This window comes from Apus apus, chromosome 5 (assembly GCF_020740795.1).
Source record: "Apus apus isolate bApuApu2 chromosome 5, bApuApu2.pri.cur, whole genome shotgun sequence".
Taxonomy (NCBI): Eukaryota; Metazoa; Chordata; class Aves; order Apodiformes; family Apodidae; genus Apus; species Apus apus.
The window spans coordinates 30791363-30809590 of record NC_067286.1 but is presented as its reverse complement, the minus strand read 5'-3'; the positions used below and the strand labels follow the sequence as shown (position 1 = coordinate 30809590).

General features: G+C 50.6%; 1 protein-coding gene and 1 long non-coding RNA gene across 2 annotated transcripts; one reads left to right on the top strand and one right to left on the bottom strand.

Annotated features, from left to right (window-relative positions):
* Window positions 1-1599: 1599 nt before the first annotated feature.
* ZFP36L1 (ZFP36 ring finger protein like 1) lies at window positions 1600-5213 on the bottom strand. Its single transcript, XM_051621885.1, has 2 exons — window positions 4972-5213; window positions 1600-4123 (listed from the first exon to the last, which is right to left on the bottom strand). The coding sequence occupies exons 1-2, from the start codon at window positions 5026-5028 to the stop codon at window positions 3173-3175; spliced, it is 1008 nt and encodes a 335-aa protein (XP_051477845.1). The 5' UTR covers window positions 5029-5213; the 3' UTR covers window positions 1600-3172.
* Window positions 5214-9044: 3831 nt separating this feature from the next.
* LOC127385893 (uncharacterized) lies at window positions 9045-17918 on the top strand. Its single transcript, XR_007889772.1, has 2 exons — window positions 9045-9378; window positions 15071-17918. It is a non-coding gene; the product is annotated as an uncharacterized LOC127385893 (long non-coding RNA).
* The last annotated feature ends 310 nt before the right edge of the window (window positions 17919-18228 follow it).

Below are 18228 nucleotides of genomic sequence, written 5' to 3'. Positions count from 1 at the left end.
ATGCTACTTGTTCTGTTCTTCTCTATCTCTTGTGTGACCTAGCTCAAGGTTAGTTTCAAAAAGCAAAACACCGAGTGACAGAGCATTTATCATTAATAAACTCACAGGAGAGAAATGGTGCTGGCTTCCCAGAACCAATGCCCTGGAAGGACAAGGGAAGTAGTACATTGGTATTGTGAGGAAAGACCTACTTTTAGCACAGCTTCCCCACTGTTTGTCATACCAATAGCACTGTGCAACTAATACAGCTACTTTCTTCATCAATTATTAACTGGGCAAAGGCTGTTTGAAGAACTGCACAGAAAGTCTGCAGAGGAAGCAAGCAGTTTCGAGCTCCGTGTGCACCCTTATGATAGGCTTTGGATCCTCTCCAGATCAGATATGCCTTACCCTTCAGGGGCCAATGGCTCAGTGTCCAGCAGAGGGGAAGGAGGCAGGCCTGGGTGCTTGCTGCAGTCCTCTAGGCAGAAGCCCATCTCTCACGCAGGGCCCCATCACCTTCGCACACAGGGGTAGGGCTGTGGTCATCAGAACGTATCTGGATGCTGCTGAGCAGTACCAGGACTGTGTCCAAGGCTCTTCTCTCAGGGATCAGCATGCAGATGGCACCACGTGCTACTTAAATCAGCATCTGCCAAAAAAACCCTTCCCTGCGCAGCTTTTGCACTGTTCGTGGGAATGAGGCTTACCAGCCATGCTTCCTTCCACCATCCTTCCTCCACCTGGCTCACCATTATTGCCAGACCACACAAGAAAGTGCATTGCACAGCCTACCGCAGGGAAGGTACGTGGCTGTGAGCCTTGAGGTATCCTGCAGCTTTCATTTGGCAGGAACTTTTCCAATATGAGTTAGAAAATGTCTCTTCTGGACAGAGGCATGTAAAGACAGCTGAAGGATCAGTGGTTGAGCAGCAATATTCCACCCCCAATTTGGAAGAGAGCTGGAACAGTTTCAACTTAAGAAAAGCACCAGAGGAGACCTCAAAGGTGGAAACACAAGATTTATGCCATGAGTAGCACTAGCAGTGTCCCTGAACAAAACCACTGGCTTCAGAAGTTTGAGATTGTTGACTGATACTTCAAAGGGCTTGAATGCAATAGAAGGATGATCTGTGAGTACACCAAGACTTTCCTGGGGGTCCGTGTTCCTATCCCATGCAACATGAACACCTGCTCTGCCAAAGCAGACCATTGCTACGAACCAAGCCAGGTCTGAGATCTGGGAGTTGTGAACTGCTTCAATATCCCCATTCAGCCTCAGACTGGCTCTCCTTGAGGGTGAAGAGGCTGAGCCCCCCAGGAAGAACAAAAGCCAATAAAAAGTTTTCAGGAAGAGACCACAGGACCTAAGATAGAACTCCATAAGAGACAAGAGGGACAGAAGCCACAAGTGCAGGTCACATCAGGTTATTTGGTGCTATTGATCTGCACACCTATGTGCTTGCAGGGCTGACCCATTTCCCCAGTGAGGAACAAAGGAAGAATGCCCAAGCACACCTTGAGGTGGGCACCTTGAGGGTCAAGAGGAGGAAAACATCTGAGGGGGTTGTCTAAAACCAGCACCTTGATTTCTGCAAGTAAAACCAGCTCCAGTGTCAGTTTCTTGAAAAAACTTGGGGTTTATTGATTTAAACTGCAAACAGTCGTTACAAAAGAGATTCTCTTTTAAATAAACTCACACAAAGATGAAGAAAAAGCAATGTAGTGAACAGTAACAGGGGGAAAAAATTACATTCATTATTCTTTTTGTGCCAGTCCCATTCACCTTGGCAAGGAAAACTCCAAACTTGGAATACAGAAACGCAAAGACAAACTGTATTTGGAATGTCTTCAGATAGGCACTTTGAGCCCAAGGCTTTTCTCCTTGAAGAATTTATACAAAAGAGGAAGAAAAAAGGTCTTCCTTCCACACTGTCTCACAACAGAGCTCAGGTATGTACATTCTAAAGCCCAGGTAGGCAAGACCCAGGGAAGGGGAAGAGAAGAGGAAAGGCAAAGAAGCACATTAACTCAATTTGCAGTCCAACACAAAAAAAAGGGGGAAGGGAATTCTAAAATAAATAATCCAAACACAGTTTTTGCATTTTTTTAAATTAATTTTTCATTTTTTAAAATAAAATAACCAAAAAAGTGTAAAGTTACAAAAAATGTCATTGTAGTATAATATATTAAACTGTGGGGGGAAAAAAGGAAAAAGACACTTCACAATCTTAAGATTAATATGGAAGATCATAATTTAAACATAAAAGAATATATTCTATGGATTCATCATCCCGATAAATATGAACAAAATTAACAAAAAAGCATAGGTTTCGGCAATAAATACGTTTTGATAAGTTAAATAAGCTTTTTTATATTGTTGTGCAGTGACAAGCAAAATTTGCTCTCCAATTTCTGAAAAGTTATACAAAATTAAAAACCCAGAAAAAAAAATAATAAAAAGCTTGGCGTGAGTGCTCTAAGATAGGTCTAAAGTACTCTAGAGCAAAACCATTAAAGCTATGTCTACTGGAACTTTGTTTACAGGAACTTGTGTGTGTGGAGTAACTTCCGTCAGCCCCACCCCCTCTATTTCTTTATTTGTTTTAGGATGTCACATGAATACGGGGAACTTTTAGCACCAAAATCAAGTCTCTCATAGTCCATCTGGTTTTGTTTTGTTGTTTTGTTTTCCTCCTCCCAGTCGAAGTCCCACTCATGTTACAATCTTTGTCCGTTCTTAGCTTTTTTTCCCGCAAACCTGAGCGGATCCAGGCAAGATTAGTCTTAAAGGGGAGGGAGAAAAAGAAAGCTGGATGTTAACGCTTACCCACATGCCTGCAGTCTAGCGGAAACTGACCAGTCGGGAAGGGACTGGGAAAGGGCGATGCAGTACATGGCCAGTGGAGGGAGCTGGGATCCGGACATTTCCTGCACATCTGGAAGTGCACAGAGCTGCTGGTGCCCTCTGCAGCTGGAGAGGTAATACAGTCACAGTGAAAGTGTTAAAGGCACTGATTTTTGTAAACGTTATTGCTTTTCATCGTAATTTGGCACTTAAGGTTTAAGCCAGCGGGCCTACAGCAGGCAGGTGGACACGCTAACATCCAGCTGGGACTACTGGGGACAGGGTGGGGGGGGGTTCAGCTTAACATCCTAATAGAGGTGGGGGGGAGCAAGAGGAAACCCCAGATTAGTCGTCGGAGATGGAGAGTCTGCTGAAGATGGGAAGACGTCTTGAGGTGTCCAGGATAGGGGAATCTGAGCCGCTGTGGCTGCTGCTGGAGCTGCTCAGATAGCCCTCCTGGTCAGAGAGGGAGTCCTGAGGACTGGGCGGCGAGTCAAACATGTTGGGGGACTCGGACATGGACCTGAACAAGAAGGCAGTGGGGGAGTTCCCGCTGGGCACCTGCACCCCCATGCTGGGGGCAAAGAGACTGACCAGCTCCTGGCTGGAGAAGGCGAAGGGGTTGCTGGTGCAGTCAGGCAGGGTGGGGGAGCCCAGCAGGTCGTCGGCACTCAGCATGGGCGGTGGGGTGATGGAAGTGGGGCTGTCCAGCAGCCCGCTGGCAGCAGTGCTGGGGAAGCCGGCGAAGCTGAAGCTGTGCTGCAGGCGGGGTCTGTCGGTGACGGCGGGCTCCCGGCCCCCCGCCACGGCACGTCGCTCCTCCGCGTTGTGGATGAAGTGGCAGCGCGGCCCGTAGGGGCAGAAGCCGATGGTGTGGAAAGTGCGGCAGAGCTCGGTCTTGTACTTGGGGTGGCGGGTGAGACTCCGCAGCTCGTGGATGCCGTGGGCGAACTGGCACTTATCGCCGTACTTGCAGGCGCCGTTCTCCTCGAAGGGGCGGCACAGCTCCGTCTTGTAGCGGCTGGAGTTGACCTGTCCCCCGGGCTGCTTCTGCTGCAGCAGGCGCTCGCCGCCCTCCGAGAAGGAGCGGTCCCGGAAGCGGCTTTCCCGGGGGCCCAGCATGGGAGCCGGCTCTCCTTTCAGGCTGCTGAGGAGCTGGTTCTGGTGAAACTTGGAGTTGGGCAGCGTGACAGAATGCCTCCTAGGGAAACCCCCGCCGGCCGGGGTGCCCACCGCCTTCCTGTCCAGCAGGCACCCGCTGACACCCGAGGGGCTGTAATTCAACATCTTGTTGCTCTGCGGGGAGAAAGCAAGGGCCGGTCACTGCCACCGCCTCCTCCGGCGTCCCCACGCAGCCCCGAGAGCCTCCCCGCGGCGCCCGGCACCGGCGGTCGCGTTGCCCCGACGGGCACCCCCACATTAAACACCCGCCTCAGCCCCTTTCGCCGCTCCCAGTGCCCCGCGCAGCCCTCGCGGAAAAACAGAAGCCAACCAAGCGACAGACGCGGGGGAGTCGCTGGCTGCACCCAAAAAAAAAAGAAAAAAAACCAAAACTCCGAGGCCGGAGCTCTTTCCTGAGAAAGCCCCCGGGAACGGCGACGAGCGGGAAGGGCAGCGCGCGGCGCTGGCGGCCGCCCCACCGCTCCCCCCGCAGCAGGGCTGGGCGAGGGGCGGCCGAGCCCCGCGGGGAAGGCGCCCGCCCGGCCTCCCGCCCGGCCCCGCGGCAGAGCTGCCGCCCGCCCGCCGCGCCCGGGCGTGTTGCAGCGCGGCGGCCCCGGGGGCAGGGGAAGGACGCGGCCCCCCCGCCCGCCGCGGCGGCTCGGCCCGCCGGGAGCGCGAGGTGCTGCCCCCCGCCCTCCCCGCAGCGGCCGAGGCGGGAAGCGCGGGCGGCGGCGGCAGGGGACCCGGCCGCGGGACGGGGCAGCCGCACCCGGCCCCCGCCCTGCGCCCTCCGGCCCCGCTGCGAAACTTGCTCCCGACCAGAAAATGGGGCAAAATAACCCCACAAAAGCAATCCCAACAAACAACAACAACTAAAAAAAAACCCACAACCCAACCAAACCGAACACAGAGGACGAACACGGACCCCCAAAAAGTTAAAGCGCCCCGAAGTTAAGAGGAGCAGCCCCCGGCGGCGTCCTTACCTTGTACAAAACTTCGCTCAGATCGAAGATGGTGGGCGACACCAGGGCTGTGGACATCTTCGGGGCGAGCGAGGGGGGACGCGGGTGGGGCAGCGGCACACGGACACGAGGAGTCACGGCGTGAGTCTGGCTCAGCCTCCAGCGCCCCGCAGCCTCCCCCCGCCGCTGCCAACCGCCTGCCTGCCTGCCCGGCCGCCGCGCCCGCGCCTCGCTTCCACGGGGCTGCGGGAAAAGCTCAACTTATAAAGTTTCGGACTTGCCCCGGGAGGAGGAGCCGGCGGCGGGAGGAAGGGGAGGAGGAGGAGGAGGGCAGGGTGATTGACACCGCGACTGAATCACCCGGGCGGGCCGGCCCAGAAAAACTTTGGAGAGGAAGGAGGGGGGAGGGAAGGAGGGAGGGGAAAAAAAAAAAAAAAGAAAAAAGAAAAAAGAAAGGGGAGGGGAAAAAAAAAAAAGGAGAAAAAAAGCGGCGGCCGCGGGGGGGGGGGGTGTTGGCGGGGCTGGCTGCCCTCCCGCGCCGCAGGAGGCGGTTGTGCGGGCTGGCGCGCGGGCAGCGCGGGGCGGGCACGCTCCCCTGTCCCGCACCGCCGGGGCGGGCAGCAGCGCTCCCCCCGCGGTCCCGGTGCGAGGCCCCAGGGGCGAGCGCGGGTGAGCGGTGCGTGGAGCGGCGGGAGGGCGGCAGGCGAGCCCTGGGCCGCCTTTCCTTGCTCGCAGGGCCGCGCTCCAGCCCAGGCCGGCTTGGGGCCGCCCGCTGTCATTTCTGTGGATCGGATCCATTTTCGGCGCGGCCGCCCGTCCTGGCGTTTTTTTTGCAAGCTGACTGGCTTTGTGTTGATTCAAATCGCCGCCCCCCGAGCCTTACTCCTTTTTTCCAATTTTTATTGAAACCTGGCAGGCTCAGCAAAGGGGAAATAGCTCACATCCACGTTAATTTAAATTGTTAAAATATGTGTTTGCTCGTTAAAATGGTGTTTGATATTTGCCCCTTCTCCCCGTATAGCCCTCTTCCAGTCCCCAGAACTCCAAATCGTAAAACATTAAAAAAAAGTAATACAATAATAACGTCTCTGAACAAGTAATCCGTTCCAGATTTTAGTAGGCAAAGAATGATTCATACTGATACTGATACGGCGAGGGGGGGGGGGAGGACGGCGGCAGTTTCTGTGTAAAAAAAAAGCAAAACGTTTCAAGGCTTGTCGATAGCAGGGTGCCTCGGCATGAAATCTGTTGCCCCTAAACGTGTAGCCCCAGCTCAGGCGAGGCTCGCCTAACTCCTTTCAGCGGGTGTTGCGTCCAAGGGCGAGTGACGGCATCTGGGCGCCCTACCCCCCGCAGGCAGGAGAGGGGGGACCCTGCCCGGCCCAGCACCCTCGTCCTCCTGCCCCTCCCGTGCTCTGGCTTGGCTGCCTTGGGCAGCACAAGGCTGACCCGCGCGGCCATCGCACTGAAAACTTCCAACAAATGATCCACTTCCTCTTCTGTTTGCTTTAGAGTCGCAGGATCTGGACTTTGAGCTGGCGCTGATCTTTCCCCCCCTCCTTTGGCCTTCAAGAACGGCCAAAATAACCAACTGAGAGAAACGCCCACGGGCTCTCGCTAGTCCAGATTTTTTTAATATATTATTATTATTATTAACTTAAGGAGAGCAATCAGGTTCCTCGAATTTCCTTCTCTTTCTAGTTTTGGTTTTTTTTTTTCCTTGCCTTGGCCAGAAGTGAGGAGTAACCAGGGGAGAGACCAGCCTATTATTTTCTGCAGTTGTTTACTCATTCTGTAGATGGTGCTTGTTCCCAGGGCTCTGAGGCTCTCTGTAATTAAACCCATTTAATTGTTAGGTTAGAAACGTCATTTCAGGGACTTTCCAAGAGTTACCGAGAAAGCCACCCGAGATAACTCTTTCACTGCTGAGGCGCTCCCAGCCCGGTTTTCGCCCCGGTTCCTCCACATCAGGCGGCCACGGTGCGAGGCAGAGCGGGGGGTTCGGTGTGGGAGGGCGGGGAGCCCGGGCTGGTAGCCCCACCGCCAGCACCGCCGCCGGCCCCTGCTGCTTTTTAAATTATTCGCTTGCCCCGAGTGCATTTGTTTTGGAAACTTGGGGTTTAAGGTTGCACACCTCCACGGGTCGAGCGGCGAAGGCTGAAGCCGATAAGGGAATTTCGCCCAGTAATTTAGCTTGGCAAACCCCGACTCCATGGTGGTCTGCTTTGCATCGGCTGCGCACATGCTCAGATGAGAAATTCAGCTGCTCACCCCACCTCGTGGCTGAAAGTCAGAGCCCTCAGCGCCAGAGTGGGAATTTGTGTGGGCATGAATTCACACCGAGTGGAGGAATGAAAAAATCAGAGCCTTGCACCTCCTGCCAGGGCTGTGCCAGAACTTTGATAGATGCAAATGAATAAAGATAGGTAAATGAATAAATGAAAGTCAATTATTAAAGAAGATTACTGAAAAAGTGAATGAATGCAGTGCCATGATCACTAGCCTTCTTATGTGGGTCTATCCATCCAGGCTCAGCACATTCCAGTTAGGATACTACAGCTGGGCCTGGGAAGCAGGAATACATGTCTAGGACTTCCCGAGCCCTTTCTCAATCTGTCCTTGGCACAGGCACAGCTTCTACAACATTCTCATTCCCTGGTTCCGATGCAAGCAGACGCTGAACTTGTCTCAAAATACAGAGGGCTAAGATTCTTCTTCAAACCTGTGCATACAGTTAACAGAGGAATTAAGAACTGCTTTCCCAAATGAGAGCTGAAACAGGTCATAAGGGCCAGTAAATAGGGAAGAAGCAAGGGGCAGTGAATGAAATCATAAAGGGAGAAGATTTAGTGGAGCACTTTTTCCGATCGTGTGTATGTATAAAACTGTGGGCTCATTGGCACACAATGTTGTGGAGGTCAGAAGTATAAATGGGGTCAAAAAAGCAATTGGACAAATTTATGGAGGAAAAGTCCCTGGAGGTTTACTAAAGGCAAAGGCAGACCGCCATGGCATGTTGCTGGACAATGCACAGCAAAAGTATCACTCTCATTCCCCTGCTTTTCCCCCTAAACCCTGGCTGCTTTTGGAGGTAAAAGAAAGGCCACAGAAGACCTTTGATCTGGCCCAGTTTGGTAATTTTTACATAGTTAGGGTCTACTCTTATGCTTTATACTCTGTTTAACCCTGATGGTCATGGAGGTGGTACCTCACAAGTTGGGATTAGCTGTGCGGCCTCAGGTTGTTTGGGCCAGCCAGGAGGAGGTCAGCACTGCAAAGTACAAACCAGCACTCCTGCCTCGTGCAGGAGCTGCTGGGCACGGTTTCACACTCCGGCCTCAGCGAAAGGCTGGAGAACAGTCTCACAGGGTGGCTGCCCTCCTTGACCAGTTTAACTCCTCGTCAGGGTAGTAAGAGGTTACTTTGAAGACCGAGTATAAACTGAATCCAAGTGCGAGCTTTGCCACAAATATATTTGGTGATGTTACAGCTCCCATAGCAACAGAAGAAGATTGCTATCTTAAGACACCTCCACTTATCTTCACCTGGAGTCATTCGGCAATAGGAAGCCTGCAGGTCTGCTTGCGTCAGTTGGAGTTACTGAGCAAGAACACGAGTGCAAAAAAACCTGAATCGTTGAAAATAAAGCATGGGTGGGGTTGGGTAGGGTGGTGGTGGATGGTGGCATTTGGTTTGTTCCCCCTCCCACCACCCAGTTCCCAAAGTTTCAAGATAGGAAAGGGAAGTGTTTTCATCACGAGTAAGGTTTTCCCCCCCATGAGTTTCATACGAGTTAGGCATTTCGCTCCCCTGCTCCCATGGGAATCTTCAGGTAAACAGACCTGTCTTTTCTGCAGCAGCGCTCCGGTGTACGGAGGCTGGGGACAGAGGACGGACAAACCTCCTGCCTTTGTTTCTGCTGGGGGTGTAAAATGAGTCGAAACTTTCTACAGTCACTATTCTATTCATATCTTCTGGGTTCAGTGCTATTTTTGTTGGCTGTGCCCCTGGAGGTGGAGGTGTAGAACTGCCTTTCTGTTGATCTCTTCGAGCGGGTGTAGATGTTTCCTCTGTTCCAGGCACCTCCTCAGACGCTGTGGCCTTTCAGGGGGAGTAGGCGGATGTCAGTGCGGCCATTCCCCGCCTGTCCCTAACTTTTTAATCCTTCCTTTTATTTTGACCTTGCACTCCTTCCATGGAACACCTCTGGGTAGCCACGGGGAGGTGTGAATGGCTCGGGATGGAAACCACAGCTTTTCAGTGCACCCTCTGCCAGGCTTTTCTGGCGCCCGAGGAAGCCCAGCCCCCGCCTGCTCCCAAGCGAAAGGGATATTACCGGCTGCTCGGTGAGAAAACAAATTCGCACAGATACAGGAAAGTGTGTTAAGGTAGTGGGAAGCAACGGGAGTGAGATTCCTGGCAGCTCGGGTATGTAAACATTCATAAAATAGAGAGTGTGTGCATGTGTGTACTTTGTGGTGGCAGGAAACCCAAGAAGCTAGCTCCATTATTTTTGCTGGAGTTGGTAGCAACAGTGGCAGACAAATATTATAAGCCCTTAATCCTCCTGACTTTACACCCGTGAATGACCTAAAGACCATCCAAGGCAATCTAAATTACAGGACATTTTTACTAAGTAGTAATGGGGTTTGGGATCTGACTTGGTTGTGCATGAAGAGAATTTTCTGTTTCTCAGTAGCTCAGGTGCTGAGCTACCTCTGGGGGAAGTAGGGGGAGGGGGAGACAGGAGGTGGAGGTAGCATGTGTCCTCTTCTGAAAGTGTCACATGGATGTGGCTAGCCTGCACAAATTTAGCACTGGTGCCACTGACAGGGTACTACAGTGGAAAAAAGCAGAGTTGTCCTTTTAGCAGATGCAGCGTAAGGAAATTGGCTGAACTTAATGGATCTAAGTTATAATTTCCAGTGGAAATACTAATGCAATTAATGTTTCTGTCCATGCTAGTGTTCAGCTGTTTGTCATGACTGCTCAGGCGTCCAGCCCAGCCACATCTCAGGGTCCATCCAGCTGCACCCAGACATGTGCAGCTTGTGCTGGGGGTGGGAGCAGGGCTGAGGCACAAACCAGTGTGGCAAATAATAGGTTTGAGGAGATGGAGGAAAAGAGCCTCACCAGGCCCAGCTGCTGTATGGTTGTTGAAAAGTAAAGATGCCCGAAGAGGAGCCTCTGCCCCTCTGTCCCTGGCTTGGCTGCAGAGCTGTCACTGTACCCCAGCTCCCCACCAGGTCACCCTCCAGCCTGCCTAGGGTCTGCACACGATGCCCAGATGCAGGGTGCGGGGCTGGAGAGCCCAGCAGCTCCTCCTGCAGCACTGCAGACCTCCCTGCACCCACCTCCTCCTGCAGAGAATCCTTCTTATCAAGGTTTCACCTCCCCTTTAGGCAAGGACCAAGTCTCCTCTGATCTCTCCTCCCTGAGCACACTGCAGTCACATGAAGCTGGAGAAGGGATTTCCAACCTGCCCATGTGGTAACAGGGGCTGAGAAAACACCCCAGTCTGGCTAGGATGGAGGAGAAGTTCCACCCCACTGGTGGAGGAAAGCTGTGAAGCAGCTGTCAGGGAGGCCAGTGTGCCATTTTGATGGAGGTCCCCAGAGCAGCACCCCGTTGCCTCCCTGCAGGGAGCCCATCTGTGTGGGACTGCCTGCGCAGCTGGGTGCCAGCATCCTCTTCCCTCCAGGTCACAGCCAGGCATGTGGCAGTCCTGGGGTCCCCAGCATCCCTGCTGTGCCCAAACTCGGGAGCTGATTATGGTGTACAGCAGGAGCAGAGCTTCAGATAGGTAGGTACCTTTAACCTGGCCTAGTCTGCACCTGGCTCTGTGCCTGCTGAGGCAGAGAGAAGTCAAGTATCTATTACCTAAATAAATTGTTGTTCAGGTTAAGGGAAGCTTTAAAGAGGCAGTTTCCAGAAAAAAAAAAAAAAATCAAGTGACACCTGCTGCACATCAAAACAGCAATTGCCCTTGTGTGGATAGGGTGGTTAGCACATGATCAGGGACATGGAAATGCACACATCTCAGAAACCAGCACAAAATCCATGTTTTTTTCAAATCTTGCTTCCATGCTCTCAAGCCCATACACAGCGTGGTGATAACGCAGCACAGTGATTTCTGTTGGCCTCTGCCCATTTCCAGCTGGAACAGCCCTGGCTGCTCATTCATTTAGCAGATGTCAATGGGTGGAATGTTTCCATGATTTTTCCTTATGAAAGAATGTGTTAGGACTAAATGTTTTCACCTTTTTTTTAAGGTGAAAGCCTAAAACTACTCAGATCGCGACATGTCTGACATGCAAAGCTTGCTGTGCCGGTGGCAGCTCTCCTGCACTAGGCTCAGCTATAACCCTCTGAAAAGTACCGGCTTGGCCCTTCACTGTGGAACTTGTCATAACCTTGTTTCTAAACCCATGGGTTGCACTCTGCACATCTTACAGCTCCATGAGATATTTGCATCAGGGAGGCAGGGAGGCAGCTTGCTTTCCCACCTATCCCTTTCTATCAAAACACACTTTTAGCACCAGGCAGGAAGCCAAGGTCAAGTCTCATTTTCTATTTTTTGTTTTGTTTTGTTTTGTTCTCCCTGCCTGCTCTGAATACATTATGATGCAGACTTTAGTCCCACTATTATATCTTTTCCCACAAGACCATTGCCTCATTCAGACCACAGTGGGGAACATGCTTTCATCTCTGCCAGCTGGGCATGGCTGGAGTGCCCCACGCCTGCAGGAGCTGCGCAGGAAGGGCACGGAGGTAAGGCTTTGCAGATTCCTGTGCACAGGGGGCGAAGGGGTTTGGTCGTGTCCAAATCTGGGAGGGCATTCCCAGGGAGCCTCTCCCACTGCCTCCTTTGTCAGGCCAGTAGCAAAGGATCTTGATTAAGACGGGACTCCTCTTACTTGATTTTAGGTGTCTAAAAGTTAGGTGTCTAAACCTAATTAGTCGGACAGGCTTCTTGCAAAGTCAGTAGAGACAAATAGGCACCTTCAGTGTGTGATTCATCTCATCTATCTCAAACATCTTGAGAAGGGCTGACTTACTTGTCAGCCAAGTGATTCTCTTCTGTGACTATAAAGGCAGATCGGCAACTTTCTGAGGATGTGACAACTAAATTTTGGATGTCCCGAGTTAGGCAAGGTGAGTCCTACCCCCAGTTGTGGCAGTGGCTGTGGGAAGCATCATCACTGTGCTCTGGCTTGCCACCCCCCTCCAATTTCCCCCACGGGGTCTGTTTCCAGCCCTCTCCAGGCAGGGCTGGGTTTTAGTCTGTCCAAATCACATTATCAGTTCTTATCACATTATCAGACCAAGTAAAATATTTATAAAGCACCTGGGGGCAGGGTCCATGTGTTTCTGGTGTTTGTATATTCCCTCAAGGAGCAAAGCCCCCACACCAGTTGCAACCCTTTGTGAACTGGTGCAATACGGCGCTGTGGGTCCCTGTGTCGATCTGCAAGTCTTGATGAAATGCAGCCAGGAATGCAAAAAAAGAGCTCACTGATGTTGGGAAATACACAGGAGTGAATCATAAGAGTCAGGAGAAGCTCCTAACGTGTGGGAAAAAGGCAAATGTGCTACCTCGGCATAAACATATAATAAGGAAGTATGTAATAATAATTATTGTTATTGTAATACGGTCTGGGTGAGCATTTGGGAAAAAGATATCTAATAACTGACAAGCGACGTGGCTTGGTTTGTTTTGATCTGAAATTCAAACAATGGTTGTGTTTATAAGGCAATAATACGCAGGGCACAGAGCACTGGCACCGCACCAACTATGCACTCCCCAAGTCGGGTTTATATAGGTCATGCCAAACAAATAATAGTGTTCTTCAATATAATTACCAATTCATTATGGAGAGAGAATGTAATCAAGTCTGTCTGGATTTCAGGGAGGTGTTAGATATGGTAAATTCATACAATTGAACTTGGATGGGGAAGGGGCACCCTCACCCCTCCTACTTCTGAGCCTCCTGGTCCATGCCCCACTTCTGAATATGTCTCTTTACACATGTTGTTACTTCAGTGGAAAGCAGCAAAAGCCAGAGGACAGGATGGTCCGGTGGTGCCCACCAGCTCTCTGGCCTGACGCTCACAGCTGGCCATGGAGGAGTTAAGCTGAGGTGTTCCTCATGGTGGGGTTAGGCAGTGGTGGGGCTGAGCTGCCACCCACCATGGTGAGGGGATGCCACCATCACTCGGGGCATCAAAGGAGAAGAGCCAGGCTCAGCTGGTGGTGAGGGAAGACTGGAGGAGTTGCTCCAGAGGCTTTTGGACAGCCTTGCCACATGGCCTTCCCTGGGGCATGGGGAATTGGTATTTTGGCTGCAGTGCTCTACCTTCCCCAGGAAGACCTAGGGAGCCCCAGCACCAGCCTGAGGTGTTGCCTGCTGGCCTTTGCCCTGTGCAGACAATGCCATGGCCTCAACAGCCGGCACAGCTGCCAGTACAGGTGATGGGGCTTTGCTCTGCATGGCACCTCACCCAAGGACATTACCCAGGAAAACACAACACGGCGTGGCACAGCTATGGAGTTGGCATCCCTCATCTCCATCACCAGCCCTGCTGCTGCTCCCCACAGAGCAAAAGACAGAGTGTTTAAAAAGGCCAGTTTGAGCAGAGCACAGGGCTTCTAGGGAAGGAACTGCTGTGCCAGCCATGCCAGCAGACCAGCACCCACTGGAGGGAGCACGGATGGAGCACTTTTTTAGACAGCTGAATCATGACCCTCTAGTGAGTTGACTTCTGTGAGCTTCTGAAAAAGCTGGTCAGGAGAAGGCAGGGACTATAGTAAATACAAGCTTTCAAATTGTTTTTGATAAAGACCTTTCAAGAATTAAACAAATTTAGCAACCATGGGACGAAAGGTCCCATCATGGATTGAAAATTGAGTCAGAGCTGATAGGAGGGGGGGAAAAAATCCATTAAAAGTAAATGACCAGTGTTCCAGTGGGAAAAGAAGAGTTTACTGGGGCATGAGGGGGTGGTGGGGACACGCCTGGAGGAGACAAAAGTGGCCTTTCAAATATTGTTTCAAAGAACAGAAATGGAGGGATTACAAGGCAACAGCATTTGCTGCCTACAGAGAACCATGTATTTTAACTGCAAGCACAGCTTGGCAGGGCTGGGAGGAACTCCAGAAGCTTCTAACTAAACTCAGAAACCAAACCACAATGACGGATAAGTTCAGTGCACAGAAATGTCAAAGTAAGCTATTTCAGAAGAAATTGGGCAATTCTTTTGCTCTGAATTAGAAGCTGACTTGCAGGGTTCAGCAGTGGGCATTGGCAATGACTGTCCAAGCATTGCGTGTAAAAGACCTGCACCATGGGTCAGCATGAAAAATATGTCATCGTATAACCTGGTCACACATCGCAGTCCATGTCCGCTTGCCCACTTTGAAGCAGGACCTAAAGAAACATTGTAAGATGGACCATGCTGAGTCAAGATCAAAAGTCAACCACAGGCAGCATGGAAGAACAGAAACAGGATCAAAGGCAGAGCTGGGTGGGGGACTTTTTTTGTAAAGGGAAACTGAGGATTATACTATTATTTCATTTGCACCAGGGGAGCAGGGGGCTAAAAAACAATGGTTCCCATTAGTAACAACTGACTGATGCATACGGTTTATTTGTGCCATGCAAGTTGAAAACAAAGATGTAAAGGTGCTTTTTAAAATAGTTACAAGGGAAGTTTGTGCTTTGCCACCAGTCTGCCTCACAGTACTGTTCCCTGCTGGATGCAATCTGCTGATAAGCTTGTACCTAGCCTGCATGCCAAGCCACCCTGGCAGTGTACCTGCTCTGGCTGAATTGCTGAGACCCACTTTGGAAGAGGCTGAGTGCAGCTGCCTTGTGGGCAATGTCCAGCCCTGGGCAGCAGCTAGCAAAGCCCAACCTGTGCACGGAAAGCCTGCTCAGCATCAGCCACCGGCTGCACAGAGTGGGGACTGCACGGTGGGGACGAGCGTGGCCCCTGCAGGGCGTGGTGACACCTAGGTCCATGCAATAAGAAACGGAAGGGGGTGTGTGTGTGTGTGTGTGTGTAAATAATTTACTAGTATGATCTAAATGCTACCAGGCCTTTGTTTATTTTTATGAAGTCAGTAAAGAGTCACGCGGATTCTGAGACTGGAGTTTGTGGACCAGAGGCTGAGAGGTGACACACAGCAAAGACATCTGACCCCTTTGTGCAGCAAGACAGCCAGGCTGGGAGCAGCAAGCTGCCTTCAGAGTTTCCAACTTTTCCTGCATACAGAAAGCTTTGCAGAAAAAATGAGAGAGGGAGAAATGCCACAACATAGCTGCACGTGGCTGCCCAAAGAGGTGGGAGCTTCACCAGATCTTCTCGGAGGGACCAGGGAGGATGGTCCATTTGCTGGATGATGCCTGTCACGTATTTCAAGCCCCAGCTGCCAGTGCTATGCTTGGGCCCTTGGTCCATGGAGAGGTAGGCTTTTGGCTGAGAAACAAAAGCAAAGCCTGGGGTAATTGGTATCAAAGTAGAGCTAATCTTGCTCCTTACAAGAGCGGGGATGTTTGGCCTCCTTGTCTAGGCTGTCTTACAGCACATCAGCACTGATGGGTTGCTGTGATGCCCTGCTCCATGGTACAGATCCTTCGATGTTGCCAAGCCCAAGTGGTCTTGAGGATCAACAACACGGCTGTTTCTCCTTACACATTTGCTTCCTGTAAGGGGATAAGAGGCATTGCACGTATGTGAAACATTGATTGCTGGCTGCTGGAATTGTGAGAAGAGGAAGGCTACTGCTCCTACTGATTCCTACTTTTTTTTTCTTAAAGACTCTGCTCCATAGATCAAGTGGTTATAAGAGAATCAGTTAAGAAAAGCATGCTTTTCCTGCTAGCTAGTGCAGAGAAAAACAGGAAAATCTGAGCATGAACCAAAGACTAAAGAATAAAAAGGCAAACACACAAAATTCAACATGATTTGTTTTAATTTTTAAAACTGTGTTCTTTAGGTGACTGACAAAATTTTGGAAACCAGCTTTCAAATGTTTGGGATTAGCTCTTCTGGAAAGAAGAGGACGTTGGCCTCTTGGGAGATGCCAAGACCCCAGCTCTACAGGGGAGGTGTTACTGGGCACATACCTAGAACTTAACAGGGTGTTTGGGACCACCTTCGGGAGTGTCAGAGCAGTTTTTCTCTTTCAGCTCTGCTGCATATGTCTGGTCCAGCTGGATAATAGGTCCAGCTGTGACTCCTAGCAGCAGGAAACTCTCCCTTTCAATGGCTACATGATATCCTGTGTGAAATGAGAGTTCAGCCAATGGTACAGCTACTTCTTAGTGGACAAGCCTCCATATAATGTAATTTCTGCAGTAATGGGTGTCATCCTGTCTGTCATGACCATTCTCTCTGCCAGCCCAACAGACAGGACTGAAATTACCTGGAAATAAACTTCTCCATCAAAGTGTCCTTCCAACAGAAGCTTTGCACTGCCTTGCAAAAACAGCACATGCACAACCTGTACCACTTTGTTTCTTGCTGTAGGTTATCTGTGGATGGATAAGATCTACCTCCAGACCAACAAAATGAGAATTGCTAGATATATTAAAAAAAAAGTAATAAATAAAAAGTCTTCTGACTCCAAAATTCACTGTCTTTCAGATTGTGTAGATCTAGCTGAGAAATTTTACCACTAGTGGTTACTGAAGTGTTGTCCCACCAGCAGTGTCAGGATGCTGGGTGGAGATGTGCAGCTCCTTCCAAGTTCAGATGTGTTCAAGATGCATGGCTCAAAGACTGACAGTTTGCCACCTCTAATGTCGATGATGGATCAAAACTCCACAGATTCAAGCTGGGGTAGATATGACAGTGTTTGTTGCAAATGCAGCTGTTCGAATATGCAAACCAGAATTTCTAAATGCCACTGAAATGGTGGAGACTCATTGAGGAACAGGTGTGGGGGTGGTGAATGGCAAAGGCTCTTTTGGTGACACTGTTCAAAAGAGCAAGTCTGTTGACAAAGGGAGGGTCCCACGGTCACCTCCAACGGTATAAGCAGAATGAAAAGCAGCAGCAGCAAAAGCCAGTGATGCACCAAAAGTTGTGTCCAGGCTCAATCAGACCAATGCAAATAGCTGCACTGGTGAATGAATATACCAATCTAAGCCACGTTTCTTGAAGCAGCTGAACCCTCAGCCGCAAAGCTTGTCCCAGGAAGAAAGGCTGTTGCAATGATGCTGTGGAAGGTGATATCTCTACCTTACAGCTGAGCCAGGTTATGGCCAGTTTGCATTTGTGAACTGCATGCTTTTCCACCTCTCTTTAGTACCAGAAAAAGCAAAACTCAGGTGTTCTTGTGCATGTGTGCACTGGTGATCACATGTACTAGATTAGGGAAAGTGTCCATGTTTGTATGTGTGCGTGTGTTTGTGCTGGCCTAAGGAACTGTATACATGCATGAGAACAAGTGCTAGTGAACATGCAAACAGTGGCCATCATGTGGCTGCTTGTGAACATCCTGGGCTAGAGAAAAGCAGCATGTGCTGGAGAGGGTGCGGATTGCACAAGGAGAGGTGGGGCTGGGCGAGGGCTCGCTGATGCCAGCCATGGAAAGTGTGGGGCTGTGGCAGTGGGAAGGCAGCAGAGCAGGGATCTGCACACCAGCCCCCATGGCAGCAGGCAGGAAGGGCAAGACAGCGTATGGTGCACCCTGCTGCTGGAGGGGAGATGCAGGAAGGACTTTCCCAGACTGTTTATAGACCACAGTGTGGCTCAGCAAAGAGTTAACATGGTAAAGAAGAGTCTAGAAAGGCTCCTACCAGCTATAAACAGTGATCAGCATACACAGGATGTGGCAAGTAGCTAAAGGTGTCCCATTATTAACTTCACTTTTATTTTAAGGGGATTCACTTCTCTGTTCTGTTTCCCACTTGGGAAGTGAAACCTAAGATCATGTTAACATTAAAAAAAAATTGGTCACAGCTCATTTGTTTTTCTACTTTATTGTTTCTTTTCTTTTAAGAAATTACTTTGCTTTTCCTTTAATGGAATTTATTGAACTTGCTGGTAACACACAAAGTGTTCACTCTCTGTTTCTCTCCTGAGGAATTATCTCATTTGCTCTCATTTGAAACTGTTGACTCTGAGGGGAGTGTTTACACCCCACGGCGTGCTCACAGTATGGTGTAACCCAGAGCAAAAGGAACAGCGCGGGTTCCTCCTAAGCACAGCCAGAGCTGGCCTCTGCACTGCTCACAAGGTGCTTTGTAAACATTTATTCATTCTTGTACA